Here is a 24,998-nt window from a genome sequence, read left to right as displayed (position 1 = left end):
CACTGATCTAGGTTATTGTTTTGGATTGTTTCCGGTCATGCACATAATGGTCCACTTACTTTGTGAAAAAACACTGTCTCCAAAAGATTAATAATCGAGGCTTCATGATGTAACTAAGAAAGAATACAATAAAACATACATTATGCAAATAGAGCTTAATAGAATCACTGCATTACCAGAACACAAAATAGGATACGGCAAGAAATTAAATAGCTTCTGTTGTGGTGTCATGTTTCTGATGTAATCTACCAGGTGGGATACAAATGAAAACATGAGTTTGTTACGATCAGAACACAAGATTGTGAGTGGGAATCTAAAGCATAAATGAATGTTATATATTCAGAATAATATACTGTATCTTTCACTTGCATCCAAATAAGGGGCAGCCCTCTGGATACCAAGCCAGACAGTATGGAAGCTTAAGAAAAAAACTGATCTCACAGAAATCCATTCCCCCAGCAAAGAAAAAAAAAGACAGTAGTATGGTATAAGTTACCTTCTTAGTGATAATTCAGGAACATACATGACAAAACCAGGCCAAGCTTGCCTGTTGAAGCATCATTTCTCAGTACTACCTTACCAGGAAGTTCTTATAATACAGCAGGCTTTGTTCTGACCTAACTCCAAATCAGTGTTGAAGAAGGTCAGTCTTGTAAGCTCAGTCTTCCTTCACTCCATTTGTATCCTGTGAGTTGTTTCAAGATTTGTGGTAAACCATACATTCAAGCCAGCAAACACTGGATTGCACTTGCTTTATCAACCACAGTTGCTTTCAGTGGCATGGTCCAAATCTGAAACACTGCAGGATAAACTTACATGAGCAGAACAATAGGTTTTATGATGAATAAGAGGAAGAGTGATCACATAAAGTCATAATGTAGTGCAGTGCAGGTTTATGCTTGCACCCTTTTCCATACTTACCACCAAGTATATGGGAAAGGTACTTTTTGGTTTGAAGTCTTTCAGTCTGCATAGTATGGGGAAGATCTTCTGCTTCCAGATCTCCACAGTGATTAATTCCTCAACAAGGGTTGGTATCTAGATAGAAAAATTATTTATCAGATTTAAATGTTTGGACAATAAAAGTTAAATTCTAGGAAAAACTGAGGGCTTGAGAGAGATTCGTGGGTAGTCATGTTGGTCTGAAGCAGCAGAACAAATTTAGAGTCCAGTGGCACCTTTAAGACCAACAAAGTTTTACTCAAGGTATCTGTTTTAAAGTGACTGTCCATTGTTTTTAGGAGACATGATGGGCATGGGTCTAGTGTACAACTGGTTGGCCTCGTTGCTGTTAGCATCCTGTCCACTCCAGCTAATGAGAGTTGTCTGAAGTAACTCAGTGTTTTCTCCAAGGACAGCCAAGGGGCCTCTAGTTCACTTTCTGTGTCTAAAGTTGGAGAGAGGTCATGGCAGAGAGTCCAGATTTTGTCTGCGAAATGACTTGCGAATATCCAATTGGCTATTGTTTTGGTATCCTTCATCTAGGGCAGTGAGGGATTGGACTACCCTGAATAATTGTGCTGGGTGTGAATGTGCAGACACAATCCATGTCGAGTAAAAGTTGCATTTCACTGACTTCACCGCCATCTCACAGGCTTTCATCTATATTATATAAATGCTCTTGATTCTTTGTTGTGTCTTCCTCCAAACTTGCTCTAGTCATCTCAGTTTCAGTTTCTTCCAGTGTAACTCCTTGGTATACCAGGGGGCTCGCTTAAGGCGGGGGTGGAGTGGACATCTGGGAGCTATCTCATCAATGGTGGCCAGCATATTGTCATGCCAGTTGCTGGCCAGTCCATCTAGAGAAGTGCTGGGAGGCATTGGGTCCCACAGAGCATTCATAAGTCTCTGTGGGTGAGCTGAAATCCACTTGGCGCCCCACTCAGGTGAGCATGACAACTTTAGCCGGGTCTTCACAGCACAGTGGTCAGACTGTGGTCATAGCCATGACCGGATTCACATTCAACCCAGTGCCAAAAATGGTCTAGGTTTCCATCACACATGCCAGGTCTCCCCCCTGCTCTACAAAACAGGCTTGCAGAGTGGAGGCTTTGTTGTTGATCAACCTGTCATTGCACAGCACCAGTGTCGGAGGTGGTTTGTTCACCTTCGTCTCCACCCTAGCGGTCCGAGAGATAGGGCGGAGGTTAGAAGGGGTTTGAACATAATTGTATCTCAAGTCCCTTTTTTTGTCCTGCCTCCCACCACTGTCTCTGCCTCTTCCCCTTATTATTGGTATCCCTGACCCCCTTGTTGTTACTTTACCTTTAATTATGCCCGATGGTTGTGGTCCATGTCTGGTGTTATGTTCCTACTTGCGGTGGACACAAGGGTAACCCTTGGGTTACTATTTGTTTGTTTTCTAGGGTTCTTGTGCCCTGGCTTCTTGCTTAGATTGTTTCGGGTTTAGTTGACTTTGGTTTGGCAGTTTCAGATGAGTTGGGTTGATTCCAAATGGATGGCCCCAGTTATGACATCTTAGGGCTACCCAGTCTCATGTTGGTTTGTTAATTAGGGTGCCGTGCACATTGTGTGTTGGCTCCCATCCAGGTGGGGGGGGGGGCACTTATTTAAGTTGGATTTCATTTCAGGGATTGGATAGTACAAACAAGAAGTTGTCCCAGTTGGGTTGTTTGGGGGTTAATTATTAGTTAAGCAATTGGTTTCCATGGATTGAGTAGTATATATGGGGAGTTGTGTCAGCTGGGTTGTTTGAGGGGTTGATTATTAGTTAGAGCAATTAATTGATCGGGGGTTAATTATTTGATTAAACAGTTGATTAAATGATTAAATTTTAAGGCCAAAGTACATTTTACCTGTGATTTGACAACAGATGTGACATTGGGGTACTAATCTTTGCAAGCATGCTGGGGCCCAATTTGGCTCAGGAGCATGACATGAAAGGGCGGAGGGACTTCAAGCATTCCCTCTCATGCCATTTTATCATGCTAAAACGGCTATTAAGGAATCAAATTTGCTCCGCTATGGGCTCTATGTGCAGTGAATACAGGGCACTGACTACAGGCTTCCTCGGGAGGTGGTGGGTTCTCCATCTTTGGAAATTTTTAAACAGAGGCTAGATAGCCATCTGATGGAGAGGCTGATTCTGTGAAGGCTCAAAGGGATGGCAGGTTACAGTGGATGAGCGATAGGGTTGTGAGTGTACTGCATAGTACAGGGGGTTGGACTACATAGCCCATGAGGTCCTTTCCAACTCTATGATTCTATGTATCTATGATTCTATGATTCTAAATCAATATTTATTTATGGTAATTCAGACCAAAATTCAAATACATGCAATTAAAAACTAAAACAATTTAAAAAGAGAAAAACACAGTAAGAATACTATAAAAATTTTAAGAGATCTGACAACATAAAAACTTTAAGATGTTAGATTCAATATTTAAAACATAGTTAAACATAATTATTCTATGATTCTATGACATGGAGTCTCACAGTGGGGCAAATATGCTGGCCTTTGGCTGTTTCAGCTTGCAAAAACAGTAGAAGCTCCTCCTCCCCCATGTCATGCTCCTTGGCTGAAACAGGTTCTAGCACTCTTGGGAAATGTTCTCCAATGCTCACCTGTCTGCAAAAAACACATTGAGGAACCACAACCCCACTCCTGTCATAAATCCCATGCAGTTTGACACTCAGTCATAATCACAGTCCTCAAATTGTGCTTAAGACTTATTCTAATTTGCTGAAGCATGCTTATGGGTAGAATGGGAAAAAGTGTATAAACATGTGCATTTCCAAGCATATAAATAGTACAATAGAAATATGTGTTCTTAAGCAAGAATATGAAATAAGACATCATTTAATGGAACACAGTGTCTGCTATCTTCTAAACCAGCAGTCCGCAACCTTTTGGCGGCTGCGGACCGCTGTGCCAGGGTGGGGGGAGAGGGCGACCCGGGGCCCTGCGCATGCGCGGCAGCCCCGGTGCAAATGCGCATGCATGGACTTGCCACGCGTGTGCGTTTGCGTCTGGCGGGGGCACAAAATAGCAAGCGCGGCAGTGCTGCGCATGCGTGCATGCGCAAAACTGCTGTGCGTGCACGTTTGCGCCCCCGTTGGATGCAAACACACGTGTGCAGCAAGTCCGCGCATGCGCGTTTGCGCCGCCGGCATGCCAGCAGCCGCGGCTCCTCCCCGCCCCTCCGGGCCTCGAGGAAATCGCCTGCCGAAGCGTCCGATTAGCTTGCGGCCCAGCAAGCTTCTCTTCCCTCCTCTCCTGAAGCAAGAAGCTTGCCGGGACGCAAGTTAATTGGCCACTTCGGCGGCCGATTTGCTCGCGGCCTGGCGAGCTTCTCGCTGCAGGGGGGGCGTGAAGAGGGAGCTGCGCCCTGGCGCCAAGGCCTTCACGACCCGGCACTGGGCCGTGGCTCGGGGACCACTGTTCTAAACAATTTACATGCTGAGCAATATGTGAATACAATCATTACCTTGGCATAGTTCACCAAAAGCTCAGTAAGGAGCTGTTCATGCCCAGCAGAAGCACTCAGTAGGGCCTGCATGTTCAGCTTCTCAATATATTCATGCTGACGAAACCACCTAGGAAGTATAGTGAGAGAAGTTAGTACTCTGACCTTACCCAGTGTCCCCTTTCTTCTCCAATCCATGAAATGTATATATTACCATATCAGTCTGTCCTAGAATCATAGAATCATAGAGTTGGAAGGGGCCATACAGGCCATCTAGTCCAACCCCCTGCTCAACGCAGGATTAGCCCTAAGCATCCTGAAGCATCCAAGAAAAGTGTGTATCCAACCTTTGCTTGAAGACTGCCAGTGAGGGGGAGCTCACCACCTCCTTAGGCAGCCTATTCCACTGCTGAACTACTCTGACTGTGAAAAACTTTTTCCTGATATCTAGCCTATATCGTTGTACTTGAAGTTTAAACCCATTACTGCGTGTCCTCTCCTCTGCAGCCAACAGAAACAGCATCCTGCCCTCCTCCAAGTGACAACCTTTCAAATACTTAAAGAGGGCTATCATATCCCCTCTCAACCTCCTTTTCTCCAGGATGAACATTCCCAAGTCCCTCAACCTATCTTCATAGGGCTTGGTCCCTTGGCCCCAGATCATCTTCGTCGCTCTCCTCTGTACCCTTTCAATTTTATCTACGTCCTTCTTGAAGTGAGGCCTCCAGAACTGCACACAGTACTCCAAGTGTGGTCTGACCAGTGCCGTATACAATGGGACTATGACATCTTGTCCTAACCTCTTCTCTCCTTTTATGCTCTACTGCAGTGGTCCCCATCCTTTTTATCACTGGGGACCGGTCAATGCTTGACAATTTTACTGAGGCCCAGCCCCTGCTTCACTTGCTTACCTGCCGGCACCCTTGACTTCCCGACGCCCACTGGGGGGTGCTGCCAGCAGCAGCTGCGCAGTGCCATGCTGAGGGGGAGCCCCAGCCATGGCAGCCGCTGGAGAGCACCAAAGGTGAGCCGGTGGAAGAGTGGCAGGGCAGCCGCCGAGGCAGCAGCCGGGGAGGAGGAGGAACCATGGACCGGTCCCAGTCCCTGGACTGGGGGTTGCGGACCACTGCTCTACTGAATGGAACTATATTTTTCAAAGCTACTTGATTGTGAACAATATGCCTTGTCTGAAACCTGAATTAACTGCCGCCAAGTGACCATCATTTGTGAAGCAGAATCCATTCAGGAAGGATTGATTGATGCTATCTGAATGAGATCTAATGAGTAGAACTCTTGCTCCTCTGACCTTAGAAGGCAACACCATTACCTGGGAAATTTATTCATTTTAGAACCTTTATATCCATTTTTCAAGGTAATGTTGCACTTTAAAACTTTAATAATCAAGGTGGTGTCCTTTTAAACTGGAGCTGTGAGTTCAGCTGCACTGTAAGTAACTGGAGGATCTACACGGTTGCTCTCCTTTGGTAATCTGTTCCAGTATCAGGGATAGTGCTGCCTGCTTCTGGAGTCTGCTGCTTTTAAAATCCTCTCTTTGTAAGTAAAACATATATTTGTAAATAAAATGGATATTATTACAAAGATAATATAAGTCTCTCATCCTCTAGAAATTAAAGTCTTTGACTTTTTATCACTTAGGAAATAAATAGTTCAATCCGTTTTACAAAACTGATTTTCACACCATTTCCTTTTTAGATTTGCCTACAACTTTAGGTGAGTTCACACATGAAAGGAAGTGGCTTCCTTCCCTTGTCTTCCCCCTCAAATACATTCCTTCGGACCATCCCCAAGATATGGCTATACAAAAAAAACGCAGCAATGTGTGAATCCCTGCAGCACCAGTTTCTCTAATGTGTGACTGTAGTAGCTACATAAGTCCTGCCACAACTGTGGAAATTGCTGCAACAGAATTTATCTGGGACTAGAAGTGATTCAGTATCTCCTATTTAAAAAACACTGGCAAACTCTTACAATGTTAACATCAAAAGATTTCAGATTCTTTTCTTAGAATGTGCATTATTATCAGGAGCTGTATTTTATTTTAGAACATTCCATAGAAAATACATTTCTGGCTTTCTTAAACCTACATAAAACAGAATTTTTACTCCTATACTCAGTGTTTCCAAAGCTGATATTTATATGAAAAGGCACATATTTCCCTGTAGTAGTGCCTTATTTAATGAAAAGGGAATTTGATGCCTCTTAGTTTATCTATTTATATTATTTGGAATATTTTGTATCTTTCATTTCTGATAAGTCTCAAGGTCAAATGACACCATTTTAAAGATTAATTTAGCTACTTAAAACTGCCACAAGGACCTGTTCCAGATTGGGTGTGCGGTGGGACCATGGTCATATATACATTTTTCCCCACTGTAAATCCTGTCAAATTCTGATCAAATTGAACCCGATCTACAGCCTTCATTTTTTCTGACCTGAAACAGGTCACCCATCTACACTTGCATTGTCTCAATTTTCAGTCTCCTTCTCACTTGATTTGAGGAGGGGTGTCAGGTGAAGCGCCAGCTGACATTGAAGGAGCACAAGGCTGAAGAATGTTTTATTTCCTGCCCTTTGTCTCCCAATGATACAGCCAGAGCAAGCCGGGGGAGGGGCAAGTGAAGTACAAGGCTGCTTGTTTATCTTTCTTCTTCTGCCTCACGGAGAACAAGGAGGGGAAAGTAAATCCAAAAGGCAAATCTCTGCTCATAGAAGTGTGGGCTATTGGAGCTGTCACTTTAAAACAGATCCCAAAAAGGGGGGTAAAAATATATCCTGAGAGAGAATGGCAACCAGGAACAATTTTTTTTCTGCAGGCGTTGAACTGATGCCCTGACCAATCAGCATCAGACTGCTTTGCTCCATCAGTGTTGGAGGCTCAGAGAAGGGGAAGTAAGTTGATCTGGTAAAACGCTGACATCTACACTTGTAATACTGGGACTTTTGGAGTGTTTTTCTCAGAGGTAGCAAGTAATATCCACTCCAGGATATTGCGGAGAAAAGGTAGTTTCACTGCAGACTCAATCATGAATGTTGCACAGGGAAAATTTAAAGAGCCCAAATTAAAATGGAAATCAAATGAAGTGCAGAGTTGGGGGGGGGGAAGTGTTATTCGGCCTAGGAGAGGATAAAAAACAAAGTGCAGACACAACCCAGATAATCTTGTCCCACTTCCAAATGCTTGTTTTGCCAATTGAAAAGGGCAGGAGGGGTAAACACTGCAAGTAGACTCCAGCCCTTATAGAATGGTTAAATGTCCAAATTAATATCTAAAATGGTATTGGTGTCCATTGGTCAGACCTGTGGACTCTATGGGTCTTGTTTGGTCCTCATGGAGAACTAACAAGATATCAGCTACCAATCAAATAGATTTAAAACAGCTGAATGTTAAAACTGGAAACAGAAAACATCTGAAGGGCAATAATTTGAAAACTACTGTTTGAGGGGACAGATGTAAATGATGGATGAATGGGGAAAACTGGCATGAATGTATATGTGTGTGTATGTACACACACACACACACATACATACTAAGTAGGTTTCTGTCAGTAAAATGGGGAGGGTTCCAAAGCCTGTTCTGTTCTTTGTGAGAGAACTTATGGGGCCAAGCCTGGCAGCAACCACTGGCAAATTTAGCCGCTTGGTACTATTCAACAGCAGACTCCACATGAAAGCCCATGTGGTATCGTGGTTAGAATGTCAGATTAGGATCTGGGAGATCCAAGTTTAAATTTCCACTCTGCCATGGAAATTCACTGAGTGACCCTGATCTAGCTTCACATCCTCAGTTTTCAGGGTTGTGAGGATGAAATTGAGGGAAGAGTGATATAAGCAGCTTTGGGTCCCCATTGTGTAGAAAGTGGAGTAAAAAACAAGAAAAATAAATATAGCTGAAGATTGGGAGCAGATAACAGGTAGGCTGCCAAGAGGAGGGCAGAAGGGAAAAGAAGAACCAGAGGGGTATAGTGATTACACTAGGATCTAAGAGACCCAATTTCAAACCCCTATTTTGCCATGGAAACTTGCTGAGTGACCTTGGTCAAGTCATTCTCTCTCAGCCCAATCTACTGCTCAGGGCTCTTGTGAGGATAAAATAGAAGAATTATGTAAGATGCTTTTGGTCCTTGTTGGGGAGAATGGTGAGGTACAAAGGTAAATAAAGCTGAAAAGGGCAGGTAAAAGAAAGTTTAGTGGGTGACTGGGAAGGAGAGAAGGAAGCAGTGAAGTGGGAAAAGATAGGGGACTTCCTGGAGGACAGAAAAAATAGTATGAAGAAGATGATACAGGGAGAAATGAAGTAACCCCCCACCCACACACACACAGTTGTTTTCAAATTATTGTCCTTCAGATGTTTTCTGTTCCCAGTTTTAACATTCAGCAGTTTACAGGAGTGAGCAGGGCTCTTCCCCCACTCTCAAAACATGAACAATAACTATTCTCCATTGTACCCTTCAGCCACCCACTCAAATCCCTTCGGGGAAAACAGTGTCTTTTCAGTGCATAGGGAAAGTGTGGTTCCATTCTGAATTCCTTTCCTGGCGGGGCTGCTTGGCCTTTTCTCCACTATCGCCTGGGTGCCTGGACAAGACAGAGGCAAGTCGCCACCAAAATGCGCTTCCAAAATAAATATAATACAGACAGAAATCCAACGGGTAATGCACAGCACGGTCAGTTTGAACTGCTGAATTTGTTTGTCACGCAGGCACGAATCCCATCGTCTCTTTCTGCTCGAGGCCAAGCAGCCGTGCCAGGAAGGGAGCAGGGCACGGCCAAGGAGCCCAGGGGCGGGTTGCTAGAGATTAACAAGGCATGCAAAAGCTCTCTCCTGCCTCCGGCCGTCCGGAATCAGGCCCTTCCGCCCGTGTGGGTCCCTTGGCTCTCCTCATACCCGTGCTCTCCGACCGCCCGCAGCGGGAAACTTTTCAACTCCCCGACCAAAACTTCAGCTTCGCCGGGCAGCAGGACAGCGAGCGGCTCCTCCATCGCGGCTTCAAGAGCGACCGACGCGGTCACCATGGAGACGAGAGGCTGCAGCCAGGCCCGCGCCCTCTAGCGACACAAGAGTGCAACGCAGCCCCACCGGGAAGAGCGGGCGTCCTCGCCCCGCCCAGTAGCATTTTCCCCGGCAAGGAAGAAGGGCGGCAGAGGTAATGGACCCTTCAGGAGAACCGAACCAATCAGAGCCAGGGAAAAGCCCACTCTGAATTCTGCACTAATACCGCTTTGTAATAGGGTGGCCAGCTCTGGGTTGGGAAATGCCTGCAGACTTCGGGGCTGGAGCTGGGAGCGGATCTCAGTGGAGTATAATGCTATGGAGGCCATCCTCCAGACATTTTCTCCAGAGGAAGGAATTTCTTTTTCAGGGAGATGATTATAATTTCAGGGGATCCCCATTTCTCACCTGAGGACTGGCATTCCCTGATTGTAAAGACGACTGTAGTTACTCAAGGTAGTGGGAAGCACTTTCGGTTCTTTGCAAGATCTGTCACTTCCAGCTCTGAGTTAGGTATGCCCTACTGAATCGCACAGATATCAATGGATTTCGAAGAGAGTGTTAATTCTACTTCTGATTGCCCTACTACCAGAATTATTACCTCTACTTACTCCAAAACATTTGTCCGAGTTTGTAAACTGACTTTTAAAAACAATTTCCTACAAGGCTTATGTACCGTACAGAAAATCCAAATTGCCACACCCTTTCTAGAGTGTAAGTGTATATAGTGTCTTTGAAGCCACAAGTAAGGTTCTGGTTGAGATAATGCTTAGAACTAAGACCATTACCGCCTTAAATGTCAATGTGTAATTTTGTAAGTAACAGAAGTAAATATTTCTGACCATATGTAATCTACTACTTTCATTAATAACTACAAGTACTTCAGAAGTTATAGGTACAAAACAAAATTAAAACACAAAAACTCTTTATTTAGGCCAGTTCAAAGAACAAAACTATGCAAACTTTTGAGTTTTCTAGAATCTTTTCAAAGAGCTCAAGAACTTGGAAGCTTGCACACTTTGTGTTATTTTAGCTGGTGGTTGTTGTTAGGTGCGAAGTCGTGTCCGACCCATCGCGACCCCATGGACAATGATCCTCCAGGCCTTCCTGTCATCTACCATTCCCCAGAGTCCATTTAAGTTTGCACCTACTGCTTCAGTCCTCATTCTCTGTCGTCCCCTTCTTCTTTTGCCATAGCTTACCTCCCCAGGAGCAAGCGTCTTTTAATTTCATTGCTGCAATCCCCATCTGCAGTGATCTTGGAGCCCAGGAAAATAAAATCTGTCACTATCTCCATTTCTTCCCCATCTAGTTGCCAGGAATTGAGAGGGCTGGATGCCCTTTGTTTTCTTGATGTTTCTTGGTCTTTGTTTTCTTGATGTTGAGTTTCAAGCCAACTTTTGCACTCTCCTCCTTCACCTGCATCAACAGGCTCTTTAGTTCCTCTTCACTTTCTGCCATTAGAGTGGTATCATCTGCATATCTGAGGTTGTTGATATTTCTCCCTCAATCTTGATCCCAATTTGTGACTCCTCTTATCCTGCCTTTCTCATGATATGCTCCGCATACAAGTAAAAGAGGCAAGGCGACAGTATACAGACTTGCTGAACTCCTTTCTCAATTTTGAACCAATCAGTGATTCCATGTTCAGTTCTCACTGTTGCTTCTTAACCTCCATATAAGTTTCTCAACACACAAATAAGATGCTCTGGCTTTCCCATCTCTTTAAGAACTTGCCACAATTTGTTGTGCTCTACACAATCAAAGGCTTTAGCATAGTCAATGAAGCAGAAGTAGATGTTCTTCTGGAACTCCCTAGCTTTCTCCATGATCCAGCATATGTTGGCAATTTGATCTCTAGTTCCTCTGCCTCTTCGAAATCCTGCCTGTACTTCTGGAAGTTCTCGGTCCACATATTGCTGGAGCTTAGCTTGTAAAACTTTGAGCATAACTTTGCTAGCATGAGAAATGAGTGCAATGGTGCGGTAGTTTGAACATTCTTCGGCATTGCCCTTCTTTGGGATTGGAATGTAAACTGACCTTTTCCAATCCTGTGGCCATTGTCGAGTTTTCCAAATTTGCTGGCATATTGAGTGTAGCACTTTTACTGCATCGTCTTTTAAGATTTTGAATAGTTCAACTGGAATGCTGTCACCACCACTAGCTTTATTGTTGCTCAGACTTCCTAAGGCCCATTTGACTTCACATTCCAGGATGTCTGGCTCCAGGTCAGTAATTGCCCTTTTGTGGTTATCAGGGATGTTAAGCTCGCTCTTGTATAGTTCTTCTGTATAATTTTGCCACCTTTTTAAAATCTCCTCTGCTTAGGTGGCACATACATTTTATTGTATGCTTTTGTTTTACAACCAGCAGATACTGGCTTGTTTATTAGCAGATACTAGCTGGTAAAAAAAAGATTATGTAAAAGTATAATGAATACAACAATCTGGTCTCTATTACATTTCACCCAGTAAATTCTATGGTTCTGGGCTGAATACCATCTTAGATTCACTGATAAAGGTCATAACCAATTCTAAAATTAGAGAATCCCAATGATCGCACTGACACCATACAGGATTTCAGTACTAGCCTGTTTGGTTACTTTATTCAATCCAGTTCTATTTAAATTGCTAATTGTACAAGAAATTGTTTTTATTTATATTGACCTAATAAAATAATAAGAATGTAATTTCTCTTCCCCAATTACAATTTATAGGGTGCACTCAAATAAATAAATATAACAGAATATTCAGTATCATTACATTTTCTGCTTTGGTTGTATAATTTTATTATAGTATAATTTACCATTCAGTGCAGTACTACAGGTTAGACATAGAACAGAAGATATTTGGCTTGAATCCTTTTGTTAGAAACAAGGACAAGAATGAACACTGTAAAAGGTTTCAGGGAAGCAGGGCCATCCTAATCTTTCACCTTAAATAAAGTCCATTGATGGCAAACAAACAGGCATGTAAAGGCATGGAAGCAGTAATATATTTGTATTTTCAAACTTTTAGAAACAAACTACAAATGTGTAAAATGGAGCCTTGCAAAGATTTTTTTTAACTGAAAAGCAAAATTGGGAAGGCACAGTGTGGAAGCCTGGGTATGTGGATAAGTGCCTAACTTCTTCTACACCAGCCATTCTTCTGGTCTGGATCTTCCTATCTCCCCAACTTGCTTTTCCTAGCATGGAGTTCCAGATACATTTGTACCCTCAGATACATATTTGGAACCCGATGGGGAATGTTATAGGGTATGGAAAAGATGGAAAACAAGGAATGGATTAAGCACCCATTCATTCCACAATTGCTTTGCTTAGCATTAGGCCTCCTGTAGTTTCTGCTTCAAAAACAAACAGCTGTTGGTTTGCAATTAAGTATAACACATAGTTTTCCTCTTGGACAAAAGGGATCTACACTTTGCCTTCAGTTAGCAACTTAACTCATTCTTTCCAAGCAACACTGGCCTGAAAAGCCGCACAATCTCATACAAGAAGAGCAATGCTGCTCTCCAAGAGATCCTGGTGCCACCTCAGAGTCCCAGAAAACTCAAGCAATCGATGAAGGAATGTCCACTTTCTTGGATAGACTCATTTCCAGCAAACAATTATATTGGGATCATTTTCCAGCCTTTCATCCAACTCCCGGTAGCTCATGCCTAAAGAAGGAAGCACAACGCAAAGGATATTTAGGATTCACAGAACACCTGTGCAACCACACCTGTAGAATACAGCAACTGACAGCAGTTTCAAAGGTGGAAGCTGAAACAACTGAATCTCTTAGCTCAAGGAAATAGCAATTTGCCTTCCACTGTAGCTAGGCACTAATTTTACTTAATCAATGACAGCCACTTATCCTCACAGTTCACTTTCTTTGTTCTTCTTTTCTGCCCCAGTTGAAGAGGGATGTAGACAAACTGGAGCATGTCCAGAGGGCAACAAAGATGGTGAGAGGTATGGAGACCAATATGTATAAAGAAAGGTTGGGGGAGCTTGCTCTGTTTAGCCTGGAGAGGTGGCAACTAAGAGGGGGTCTGATAACCATCTTCAAGTATTTAAAAGGGTGACATATAGAGGATGGAACAGAGTTGTTCTCTCTTGCCCTGGAGGGACGGACCAGAACCAATGGGATGAAATTAATGCAAAAGAAATTCTGTCTAAACATCCGGAAGAAGTTCCTGACCGAGCGATTTCTCAGTGGAACAGATTTCCTCGGGAGGTGGTAGGTTCTCCATCTTTGGAGATTTTCAAACAGAGGCTGGATAGCCGTCTGACAGAGAGGCTGGTTCTGTGAAGGTTCAAGGTGGCAAGTAATAGTGGATGAGCGATAGGGTGTCCTGCATAGTGCAGGGGTTGGACTAGATGATCCAGGATGTCTCTTCCCACTCTATTATTCTATGATTCTATGACTGCTATCACTTCCCTCCCAATCTCTTGTCAAAGGATATTTTTCTGCATCTTATATTTTTCTTAGTAGAATAACAACAGAACATTCTAGTATTATCAAAGGTTGATAATCATTCTGTGATAAGCATCATTACATGGCACCTCTACTGTTCTCGTCCCTAACTGAAAGGAAGCCCAAGCACATTTGGTCACCTTTGGCCATGCGTCCATCATTGCATTTATTGTCCCTGGTGCCCCGTAAGCCCCTGGAGGCAACAACCTGTTAACTCCAGAGTAATATAAATGACAATTAATCTGCTTCACTACTGCTTCAGCAGGAGTTTGGAATACAATTCTGATCCCGCAGGTTTATATGTTGTTAAGTTCCTGGTAGTTTTTAGTGGATTTTGTTTGGACTGTTTTATTGCTGTGTTTAATCTTAGGGTGATTTTTTCCCCCAATAGTGCTTGGTGTTCCCCTGATTATACTTTAGGGGCTGGATCCAACCCTAATTGCATACCCGTTTTGCAGCAGATTTCATCATAGCTGTGACAGCCTGTGTAGAGCCGTGCTGGGTGACTTCTTTCATCCCGGGCAACTTTCACAGGATACTTTTGAAGCCGCCGAATAAGACCTTTCATCAGACCAAACTGAATGAGCTTCCTGAAGCAGAGGATGATATTTATGGAACAGCTTGGCAACAAAAATAATGACGATGCTTTTTGAAGCAAAACAAACAAATTAATTTTCTGTAGCAGTTTAAAACTGGTGGCAATGGCCTTTTCAGAGCATTCCTGCATGGAACTTTTCCTGAGAGCTGGATGTAGCATATAGCAGCCAGAGGACTGATGAGCTGTGAAAAGAACATGGAGTGTACAGTATGCATAGCTGGCAGACACCTGCCTTTGGAAGGCATGATCCTGCACTTCTGTGTGAAATAGCAGTGGGGGTGCAGTGGCTATTAATACAGACTATATCCTAATCATATATAACCCAGCTTACTCTTCATCTTAGGCTCTTTAGAAACGTTAAAATGCTGAGGTGGTATCTGGACAAAGCTCTCCCATACCTGCGAGCTGAAGGCCGGTATTATATGCATAGAATTTTGATTACAACTTTGAGTTGGTTGAAATATTGAAAACGTCTAAGATAAGTTTCAAAATCATAGGAGGAAACAACCACCAGTGAAAGGTCTACTTTGAAAATGGAACAAAATCTAGAGTCCATTCTGGTTGTTTCATTTATCATTAAAATAGAGATTGTATAAATATATTGTTAACTGATTTTGATAGCCTGGGACAGGTTCTCTCTTTCTCTGTGAGGTCAAACTCAGGCAAGAGTGCTAGAAGCATTCCTTCTATAGTTAATAAATTCTTCCATAACCAAATGATAGCTGGATAGACAATGAGCCTGGCTCCATGTCAAACTTATACTAGCTTTACACCAGGTTAGCTCCCATGGTTTCCTTCAGACACACTGTATTTTTCATTAAGATGCTGAGATAAATCTTTTATCACCCCCCCCCCCCCCGCAATCTGAGAGAGATCTGTGAAAAAGGCAAATAGAGAAGATATCCGGAAGATAGAGACAGAGTTCAACGAGATCTGAACACAAAGGAAAAATGGGCAAATGAGAACAAGATGCAATTTAATAAAGATAAGTGTAAAGTTCTGCATCTGGGTCAGAAAAATGAAAAGCATGCCTACTGGATGGGGGATATGCTTCTAGGTAACACTATGTGAACGAGACCTTGGGGTACTTGTGGATTGTAAACTAAACATGAGCAGGCAGGTAAAAAAGGCAAATGCCATTTTGGGCTGTACCAACAGGGGCATCACATCAAAATCACAAGATGTCATAGTCCCATTGCATACGGCACTGGTCAGACCACACCTGGAGTACTGTGTGCAGTTCTGGAGGCCTCACTTCAAGAAGGATGTAGATAAAATTGAAAGTGTACAGAGGAGAGCGATGAAGATGATCTGGGGCCAAGGGACCAAGCCCTATGAAGATAGGTTGAGGGACTTGGGAATGTTCAGCCTGGAGAAAAGGAGGTTGAGAGGGGACATGATAGCCCTCTTTAAGTATTTGAAAGGTTGTCACTTGGAGGAGGGCAGGATGCTGTTTTTGTTGGCTGCAGAGGAAAGGACGCACAGTAATGGGTTTAAACTACAAGTACAACGATACAGGTTAGATATCAGGGAAAAAATTTAACAGTCAGAGTAGTTCAGCAGTGGAATAGGCTGCCTAAGGAGGTGGTGAGCTCCCCCTCACTGGCAGTCTTCAAGCAAAGGTTGGATACACACTTTTCTTGGATGCTTTAGGATGCTTGGGGCTGATCCTGCGTTGAGCAGGGGGTTGGACTAGATGGCCTGTATGGCCCCTTCCAACTCTATGATTCTATGATTCTATGAAATAAACATTAGAAGAGGGTGAAATGAGCAACACAATGAGAAATAGATAATGTGTCTGGATAATAGACAAAGAATATAGTGAACGTGCACAGGACCCAGAATTCCATTTCCACGTATGTCTACCCTACCGGGTGAATCTTGGGCCAGTCTCTCTTTCAGCTCACCTTACCAGGGTTAGTACAAGGACAAAATGCAGCACAGGAGAATCATATATCTCACCTTGAATTACTTGGAGGAAGGGCAAAATAAACATGACCGAAATTAAACGTTCAAAAGGTCTCTGAATTGGAAATGGTCCTTTGTCTTTCCAGAATGCTTGTCACACAAGGACAAAAGACCCAGCAAACAGACACAGTCTCTCATAGCTTCTCAGAGTATCAGCTAGTGTTATGTGGGCTGCCACCCCTCCATCAAAGGCTGGCGCACCCGTGTCAACCCTTCCTGACACTCCTGAGCAGACCCTGGCACCAGAGAGAGAAAAGCCAGGTCAAGCCTTGCAAAGCATAATGGGAGAGCAACTAAAACCCACTTCTGGCTCAGAAGCAGGACTTGGAGTTAGGCTTCCCCCAACCTACTTGCTTGCAAACAAAAGAGGAGTTTGTCAGCACACCTGGCAAGTACAGAGAGACAAAGGCACCCCACCCAAGACTCCCCTCCAGCCAGCCAAGCACATTGTCTTGTAAGGGGAACTGGCCACTCTCTTTCAACACCAAATCTAATCCAAGATTTGGTCTTTGTCTTTTCCCTTACCACTATCCCCAGGCACAAGCAATCATCCAGGATTTGCCAGAAATGGGCCATCAGCCCTTCTAGACAGGAAATATTTCTTCATATTCCCAGCAGCTAGTTTCTTTGTCTCAGCAACCCGTTTCTTTGTTGGGACCTGGCCCCAGCCATCAAACTCTTTGTCCAAGCCCTGGACAAGGTAGGATCAGCCCCCTGTAACCTAAGGCCACAGATTTCTTTTAAATATTGGGCTCCCACAGCCACAAAGTGCAGTCAGTTTCCAGGCTACAGAAACTCTGTCCGACGTTCGTCTTGGTCCCTCGTCCGTCGCCCCACATTGCTTCCCTGGACCTCCGGAACTCCGCTCCACCCAGAAGACAGGTAGATATCACTTCCAATCAACCCTTAGTATAGGTTCTTCCCCTATAAGCCTTTTCCTTGTGTGCTAGTGGCTAGGAATGTACATTTCTTTGCTAGAGTACGCATGTGTTGTCTTTTGTCTAATTAGTGTGTGTTAATACAATCCTTTCATGTTTAGATCATTGTCTGTCTTGGTTCTATCTCAGTGACATAATTACCCAGTAAACTGTGCAATACAAGGTCCCACGTTACGCCACGCTGCCTCTTGCTGGCTCTACTAGCTGATTCCCCACAACTAAATTTAGACATGTGTCCTTACAGACACGCATTTGGCGTAACACTAGGGTACAATTCCAAAAACAGCACAAGTGAAGTATCACTGAAGCCTGATTGTTTTTATTGTAACAGTTACTAATTTGGTGGAGCAACTAAACATTACAATATTTAGTTGGTGAACTTTGTCATCATCTACTTTTTCTGTTCCTTTCTGCTCAATTTCCTGTGGGTTCTTTGTTAATTGATTACTCATATATAAAACTGAATATAAAACATATATATAACTGACCCAGCTCTAAAGCTCTTTACAGCCAAGGTCATTCCTCACCTACTATATGGCATCGACATCTGGGGCTGGAAAGAACAAATAACCAACAGCTTGGAGCCCATTCAGAACTTTTTTTTCAGACGTATCCTGGCTCTTCCAAAAGGGTCTCCCGCAGCCCTGATAAGGGCAGAGCTTGGTTTCCCCTCACTCAAAGCCTGTGCCCACTTAGCTAAGCTGAAATCTTGGAAGAAAGACACAACAACCAAATCAGATTCTTTAAGCCAGTGGTCCCCAACCCCCAGTCCGGGGACCAGTACCGGTTCCTGGATTGGTACCGGTCCGTGGCTCCTTGTCCTCCTCCCCAGCTGCTGTCTTGGGGGCTGCCCTGCCACTCTGCCGCCGGCTCACCTTTGGTGCTCTCCAGCGGCCTCCATGGCTGGGGCTCCCCCTCAGTGTGGCACTGCGCAACTGCTGCGCAGTCAGGGGCGCCAGCGGGAAAGCAAGTGGAGCAGGGGCTTAGGCGGCGACAACATCCCTCGGCAAAAGACTACCCCCCCCCCCCCAGGCCTCAGTAAAATTGTCAAGCATCGACCAGTCCCCGGTGTTAAAAAGGTTGGGGACCACGGATTTAAGCCATCAAAGTGTTAAGCTCTTATTGAGCAAAGACAGAACTCAGTCTGACTTTTTTAGCTCTATTCTTTCACGCTATACCATACCAAACGACTTACTGCATACATCAGCCAATATCTGTGATATACGTGATTGGGTGCTCAAAGCTGATTCATTGATTGATCACTCTTCAATTCTGCTATCACAATCAGCCCCATGGTATAAAACAATTTAAAAAGACCACTCTAGAGCATCATATTTAGTAAACATAACAACCCGCAATCTTAGAATGGCCCTAACATCTTTGCGGTTTGAAATGATACCATCAGCCATGCTCTTTGGACGATATCTCCAAATACCCACAGCCCAACGCCTGTGTATATGTGGAAATTCATCTGTGGAGGACCTGCCCCACTATGTTTTGGCTTGTCCCCTGTACTCCGAACCCAGGGGCAAATTCCTTGCCAAGTTACTACCAAACTCACACCCCACTTCTGATTTTGATAAAGTCACCTATCTGTTATCAGATGTAGACCCCTATATTTCATATAGGGTGGCACTTTTCGCTCTGGCTGCCAAAGATCCGAGCCAAAGCTTTTTTACAGGCGTCCCCACCTTGATACACCATGTTTCTTTTAAATTGTAACTCAGTAGCCCTCGTCAACAATTTTATGTAAGCAATATTGGAGAAATATTGTTTTATCCGTATTTGTACCATATTGTTTTTAATTATGTTTTGTAATGGCCTTTGGCTAAAATTAATGTTATCGTATCGTATATAGCTGAAGTAATGGGGCCAGTTCAATTTAAATTTGGAATTCAAGTGATTTGTGACAGTAAGCCTTATGTTTGACTTCTTGTAGCAGAATAATTTTATTTATCAATATTAGTTTCTTTAAATAACAAAACAAAAATATCAATCCCGCCCTCCCCCCCCCCCCCCAAGCATCTAACCTTTCATCCACTCTCTGGAGCTGGACTGTATAGCGACAAATGAGGTCTCGAACAGTTGTGCCAGGGGTCAGTCCACAGTACAGCTGGAAAACATCTCTCAGACTTGCTCGTTTGTGACCTTGACAAGAAGGAAAAATACAAGTTCTAATAAAATGGAAACTTTATAATTAAGAAACTCTCTGGGCTTACCTTGCAACTATCACACCTAAAATATTTATTTTATTTATATTTATATACCGCCCCCCCCCCCCCGTTTTATTGATGTTGAGTTTCAAGCCAACTTTTGCACTCTCCTCCTTCACCCGCATCAAGAGGCTCTAACACTAGAGGCAATAATACTATAACAACAATAACCTTAACATGATAACAACAATAATATTAGAGAATGATGGAACTGTAGAAGAGCCTCAGCTCAACTCTTACTGGGACCCAGTGGGTTAGGCAGATTGGTAGCAGTCATAGTGGGGGGAGGGCTTGGGGGCCATTTGAAAGCGATAGTTTGGGTTGACCTCAACCAAATGCCTGGTGGAGCTCCCCTTTGCAGACCCTGTGGAACTATTTGGGTTCTGTCAGGGCCCTGATCTCCTCTGGGAGCTCGTTCCACCAGGTGGGGGCCAGAATGGAGAAAGCTCTGGCCCTGGTTGAGGTCAAGCGGGCTTCCTTGAGGCCAGGGACCACCAGGAGGTTGGAGGTAGTAGAACGCAAGGCTCTTTGAGGGGTGTAGGCGGAGAGGTGATCCCTCAGATATACTGGGCCCAGACCGCGTATGGCCTTAAAGGTGATAACCAAAACCTCAAGCCTAATCCAGAATTCAACTGGAAGCCAGCACAGCTGCTGAAGGATGGGCTGGATGTGGGACCTCCAAGGTGTTGCTGTGTTCTTGGCCAATTGCAGTTTCCGGATCTGCGTTCTGGACCAATTGCAGTTTCCGGATCTGCGTTCTGGACCAATTGCAGTTTCCAGATCAAGGATAAGGGCAGGCCAGCATAGAGTTAGTTACAGAAGTCCAGCTTAGAGGTGACCGTCGCGTGGATCACTGTAGCTAGGTGTTCCAGGGCCAAGTAGGGCACTAGTAATTTGGCTTGGCGGAGGTGGTAAAATGCTAGCTATGCTACCGTTGTGATCTGAGCCTCCATTGAAAGGGAGGCATCAAGTATCACTCCCAGGTTCCTGGCGGAGTGGGCCACTGTTAGCTGCACTCCATCCAGATTGGGTAGGTGCACTTCCTCACTTGGGCCATTCCTGCCCAGCAACAGGACCTCCGTCTTTGAAGGGTTGAGCTTCAGACGACTCTGCTTGAGCCATCTCATCACTGCTTACAGGCAGCTGGCTAACGCTTCTGGAGGAGAGTCACGGCTGCCTTCTATCAGGAGAAAGAGCTGGGTGTCATCAGCATCTTGGTGACAACCCAGCCCAAACCTTCACACCAGTTGGACAAGAGAGTGCATAAAGATGTTGGAGAGAATGGCCCCCTGGGGGACTCCACAAGCCAGTTGGTGGCGGCTTGATGAACTCTCTCCTAGTGCTACCCTCTGTCCACGATTCCAGAGAAAGGAGATCAGCCACTGAAGAGCAGTCCCATTGATCCCGGCATCGGCAAGGCGGTGAGCTAAAAGCTCATGATCTACTGCACTGAACGCTGCTGAGAGATCTAATAATATAAGCAGCGCTGATCCACCACGCTCCAACTGATGACGGAAGTCGTCCATCAGGGCACCTACCACTGTCTCTACCCCATGGCCAAGCCGGAAACCATGACGAATATACAGTAGAGGTGACAAATAGATTTAAGGAATTAGATCTGAAAGACAGAGTGCCTGAAGAACTATGCACAAGAGGTAGCAACTAAAACCATCCCAAAGAAAAAGAAATGCAAGAAAGCAAAATGGCTGTCTGAGGAAGCTTTACAAATAGCTGAGGAGAGAAGGGAAGTGAAAGGCAAGGGAGAAAGAGAAAAATACACCCAATTGAACGCAGAATTCCAGAGAATACCTAGAAGAGATAAGAATGCCTTCTTAAATGAACAGTGCAAGCAAATAGAAGAAAACAATAGAATAGGGAGGACCAGAGATCTCTTCAAGAAAATTGGAGATATGAAGAGAACATTTCATGCAAAGATGGGTATGATAAAGGACCAAAATGGTAGGGATGGTAGGGACCTCACAGAAGCAGAAGAGATTTAAAAAGGTGGCAAAGTTATACAGAAGAACTATACAAGAGTGAGCTTAACATCCCTGATAACCACGATGGGGTAGTCACTGACCCGGAGCCAGACATCCTGGAATGTGAAGTCAAATGGGCCTTAAGAAGTCTGAGCAACCGTAAAGCTAGTGGAGGTGACAGCATTCCAGTTGAACTATTCAAAATCTTAAAAGACGATGCAGTAAAAGTGCTACACTCAATATGCCAACAAGTTTGGAAAACTCGACAATGGCCACAGGATTGGAAAAGGTCAGTTTACATTCCAATCCCAAAGAAGGGCAATGCCAAAGAATGTTCAAATTACCACACCATTGCACTCATTTCTCATACTAGTAAATTTATGCTCAAAATCCTACAAGCTAGGCTCCAGCAATATGTGGACCGAGAACTTCCAGGAGTACAGGCAGGATTTCGAAGAAGCAGAGGAACTAGAGATCAAATTGCCAACATACGCAGGATCATGGAAAAAGCTAGGGAATTCCAGAAAAACATTTACTTGTGCTTCATTGACTATGCTAAAGCCTTTGATTGTGTGGAGCACAACAAATTGTGGCAAGTTCTTAAAGAGATGGGAATACCAGAGCATCTTATCTGTCTCTTGAGAAACCTATATGCAGGTCAAGAGGCAACAGTGAGAACCAGGCATAGAATCACGGATTGGTTCAAAATTGAGAAAGGAGTTCGGCAAGGCTGTATACTCTTGCCTTGCCTATTTAACTTGTATGCGGAGCACATCATGAGAAATGCGGGGTTAGATGAATCACAAATTGGGATCAAGATTGCAGGGAGAAATATCAGCAACCTCAGATATGCAGATGATACCAATCTAATGGCAGAAAGCGAAGAGAAACTAAAGAGCCTCTTGATGCGGGTGAAGGAGGAGAGTGCAAAAGTTGGCTTGAAACTCAACATCAAGAAAACAAAGATCATGGCATCCGGCCCTCTCAATTCCTGGCAAATAGATGGGGAAGAAATGGAGGTAGTGACAGATTTTATTTTCCTGGGCTCCAAGATCACTGCAGATGGGGACTGCAGCTAAGAAATTAAAAAACGCTTGCTCCTGGGGAGGAAGAGAAAGTAAAAGGACTGTTGGTTCACAATGGCAGGTACAGCATAGGTAGATTTTAGATTTTATTTTCCTGGGCTCCAAGATCATTGCAGATGGGGACTGCAGCAAAGAAATTAAAAGACGCTTGCTCCTGGGGAGGAAAGCTATGGCAAATCTAGACAGCATCCTAAAAAGCAGACACATCACCCTGCCAACAAAAGTACATTTAGTCAAGGCTATGGTCTGCCCAGTTGCAATGTATGGCTGTGAAAGTTGGACCATAAGGAAGGCCGAGCATCAAAGAATTGAGGCTTTTGAACTCTGGTGCTGGAGAAGACTCTTGCGAGTCCCTTGGACTGCAAAGCAAACAAACCGGTCAGTCCTGGAGGAGATCAGCCCTGCCTGCTCCTTAGAAGGCCAGATCCTGAAGATGAAACTCAAATCCTTATCCACCTCATGAGAAGGAAGGACTCCCTGGAGAAGAGTCTAATGCTGGGAGCGGTTGAGGGCAAAAGAAGAAGGGGACGACAGAGAATGAGGTGGCTGGATGGAGTCACTGAAGCAGTTGGTGCAAACCTAAATGGACTCCGGGGAATGGTAGAGGACAGGAAGGCCTGGAGGATCACTGTCCATGGGGTCGCGATGGGTCGGACATGACTTCATAGCTAACAACAACAACAACTTGGATCCTGGCTGTCAGCCAATTGGTAATTGTTGTTACTTCACATGGGATACAATATATACATGTTGATTATTTTATTATCACAATCCTTATTAATCCTATATTAGTCACTCATCCCCCAATACCTGGCTTTGTGATGTATGAGAGGCATTCTTCTTGGAGAGATTTATCATCTACCAGATCCTGAACTCTGGGAGTAGTACAATACACGTTTGAATACTGGAAGAGAAAGTAAAAGGACTGTTGGTTCACAATGGCAGGTACAGCATTTCAGTTCCTGTTGGATTCATTTTGATTGCTAAACAGAACCATTCTAACAGACAGGTATTATGACCAGCAAGGAGGCTAAAGATGACATGGTACAACTGCACCTAGGAATGTGTGACTGTGTCTTAAAAGGTTGTCCTAGAATTTTATTCCAGAATTTGTTGTTTTCAGAGTCTAAAGCTGGATTTGTTTTAAGTTTTGAAATGTTACTTGGTGGCCTTACTTTTATACACTACATTCAATCTGGAAAAGAACAAAATGAAAAACCTAGTGAAACAAAAACAGGGCCGCACATTTTCAAACCACTCCCATAAACCACATCCATCACACAGTTCTAAGCGTTTATATACTGAGGCCTTAGGCCATGTCATTCCCTCTACACCCTTCCAGGCACACAGATAAAATCTAAGCCTACAGCCAAACAAGAAAGCATATGTTAGCACAAAAGGACCCTCCTCTGCGCAACATGGATGTCAACAATTCTGTGCACAGCTAAAATCTCCCAATGGAACTCAGATCCTGCCAAAAGACCCTGAAGAAGATGAATATTTATTTATTTAGTCAGATGGTCTTAGACCAGAATACAAAAACAAAGGATAAAAACAAAATACTTGTGATACTCAATCATTTAAAAAGATGAATCTATTCTCAGTTTATGTAGTAAAATCAGCTGCAAGAGCCTTGTAGGTAACAGCACTTTTTAAAGCTTGAAAAACCTCTTTTGTATGATGGCTGGGGCCACGGTTCAGCCTGTTGAAGGCTGTAATCGTATAACACTACTGCTACCTACATGCAGTCAATCCTTATCCATTGTTGCTCCTCTATATATTTATGAAACAGCCTAGGGGTGGGACGTGTCCGGCTGTCCAAGTTAGAATAGGGCTAAGGGTGCAGCCAGCTTTGCCCTGATTGGCCCTGCCCCTGCAGCTTCCGCCCTCCGTCCCTAGACTCTAACCTCTTTGCTCTCAGACGCCTCAGTGCCTGGAGCCAGCAGCAGGATCCTGGGCAAAGGATTGTGGTGGAGGGCCTCTTGGCCTGCTAGGCTGGTCCTGCTGACAAGGGCCTCCTGGCCTGCTTGCTGCTCTTTAAGGACTGCTAAGGACTAGCTGACTGCTAAGGAGCTCTGTTGGCCCTGCTAACGAGCTGCCCAGCCCCCACCCAATCCACTTGATCCTGCTGCAAGTTGCCGCCCAAGGCCACCTTAAGATGCCTGGCCAGGGGCGAGGGGAGGGGATCTTTTCAAGGCCCATTCTTAGGAATGGGCTTTGAAGCTAGTTTCAGTATAATTGTAGGAAATATTTGTCCTGTTTGCTTTGAGTAAAGTGTCTGCCATTTACGTAACCTTGCTCTGTACAGTAATAGGTCCT

The 24,998-nt window shown here is 44.2% G+C and overlaps 2 protein-coding genes across 8 annotated transcripts in view; both read right to left on the bottom strand.

Annotated features, from left to right (window-relative positions):
- ZMYND10 (zinc finger MYND-type containing 10) overlaps window positions 1-9,505 on the bottom strand; it is a 31,854-nt gene extending 22,349 nt beyond the window's left edge. For all 3 annotated transcript variants that reach the window (XM_077325948.1, XM_077325949.1, XM_077325950.1), the window contains exons 1-4: window positions 9,334-9,505; window positions 4,449-4,557; window positions 922-1,038; window positions 60-113 (exon numbers count right to left, since the gene is read on the bottom strand). In XM_077325948.1, the coding sequence (XP_077182063.1) occupies window positions 60-113; window positions 922-1,038; window positions 4,449-4,557; window positions 9,334-9,461 (408 nt within the window). In that variant the 5' untranslated portion in view covers window positions 9,462-9,505. The remainder of the gene's footprint in view (window positions 1-59; window positions 114-921; window positions 1,039-4,448; window positions 4,558-9,333) is intronic.
- A 2,691-nt stretch (window positions 9,506-12,196) lies between these two features.
- Window positions 12,197-24,998, bottom strand: part of NPRL2 (NPR2 like, GATOR1 complex subunit) — a 30,772-nt gene continuing 17,970 nt past the window's right edge. For all 5 annotated transcript variants that reach the window (XM_077325952.1, XM_077325954.1, XM_077325953.1 and 2 more), the window contains 4 exons: window positions 23,490-23,583; window positions 19,433-19,550; window positions 14,346-14,488; window positions 12,197-13,098 (listed from right to left, as the gene is read on the bottom strand). In XM_077325952.1, the coding sequence (XP_077182067.1) occupies window positions 13,031-13,098; window positions 14,346-14,488; window positions 19,433-19,550; window positions 23,490-23,583 (423 nt within the window). In that variant the 3' untranslated portion in view covers window positions 12,197-13,030. The remainder of the gene's footprint in view (window positions 13,099-14,345; window positions 14,489-19,432; window positions 19,551-23,489; window positions 23,584-24,998) is intronic.

The sequence above is a fragment of the Paroedura picta genome, chromosome 3 (assembly GCF_049243985.1).
Source record: "Paroedura picta isolate Pp20150507F chromosome 3, Ppicta_v3.0, whole genome shotgun sequence".
Classification (NCBI taxonomy): domain Eukaryota; kingdom Metazoa; phylum Chordata; class Lepidosauria; order Squamata; family Gekkonidae; genus Paroedura; species Paroedura picta.
This window is presented reverse-complemented; position numbering and strand designations above follow the sequence as displayed.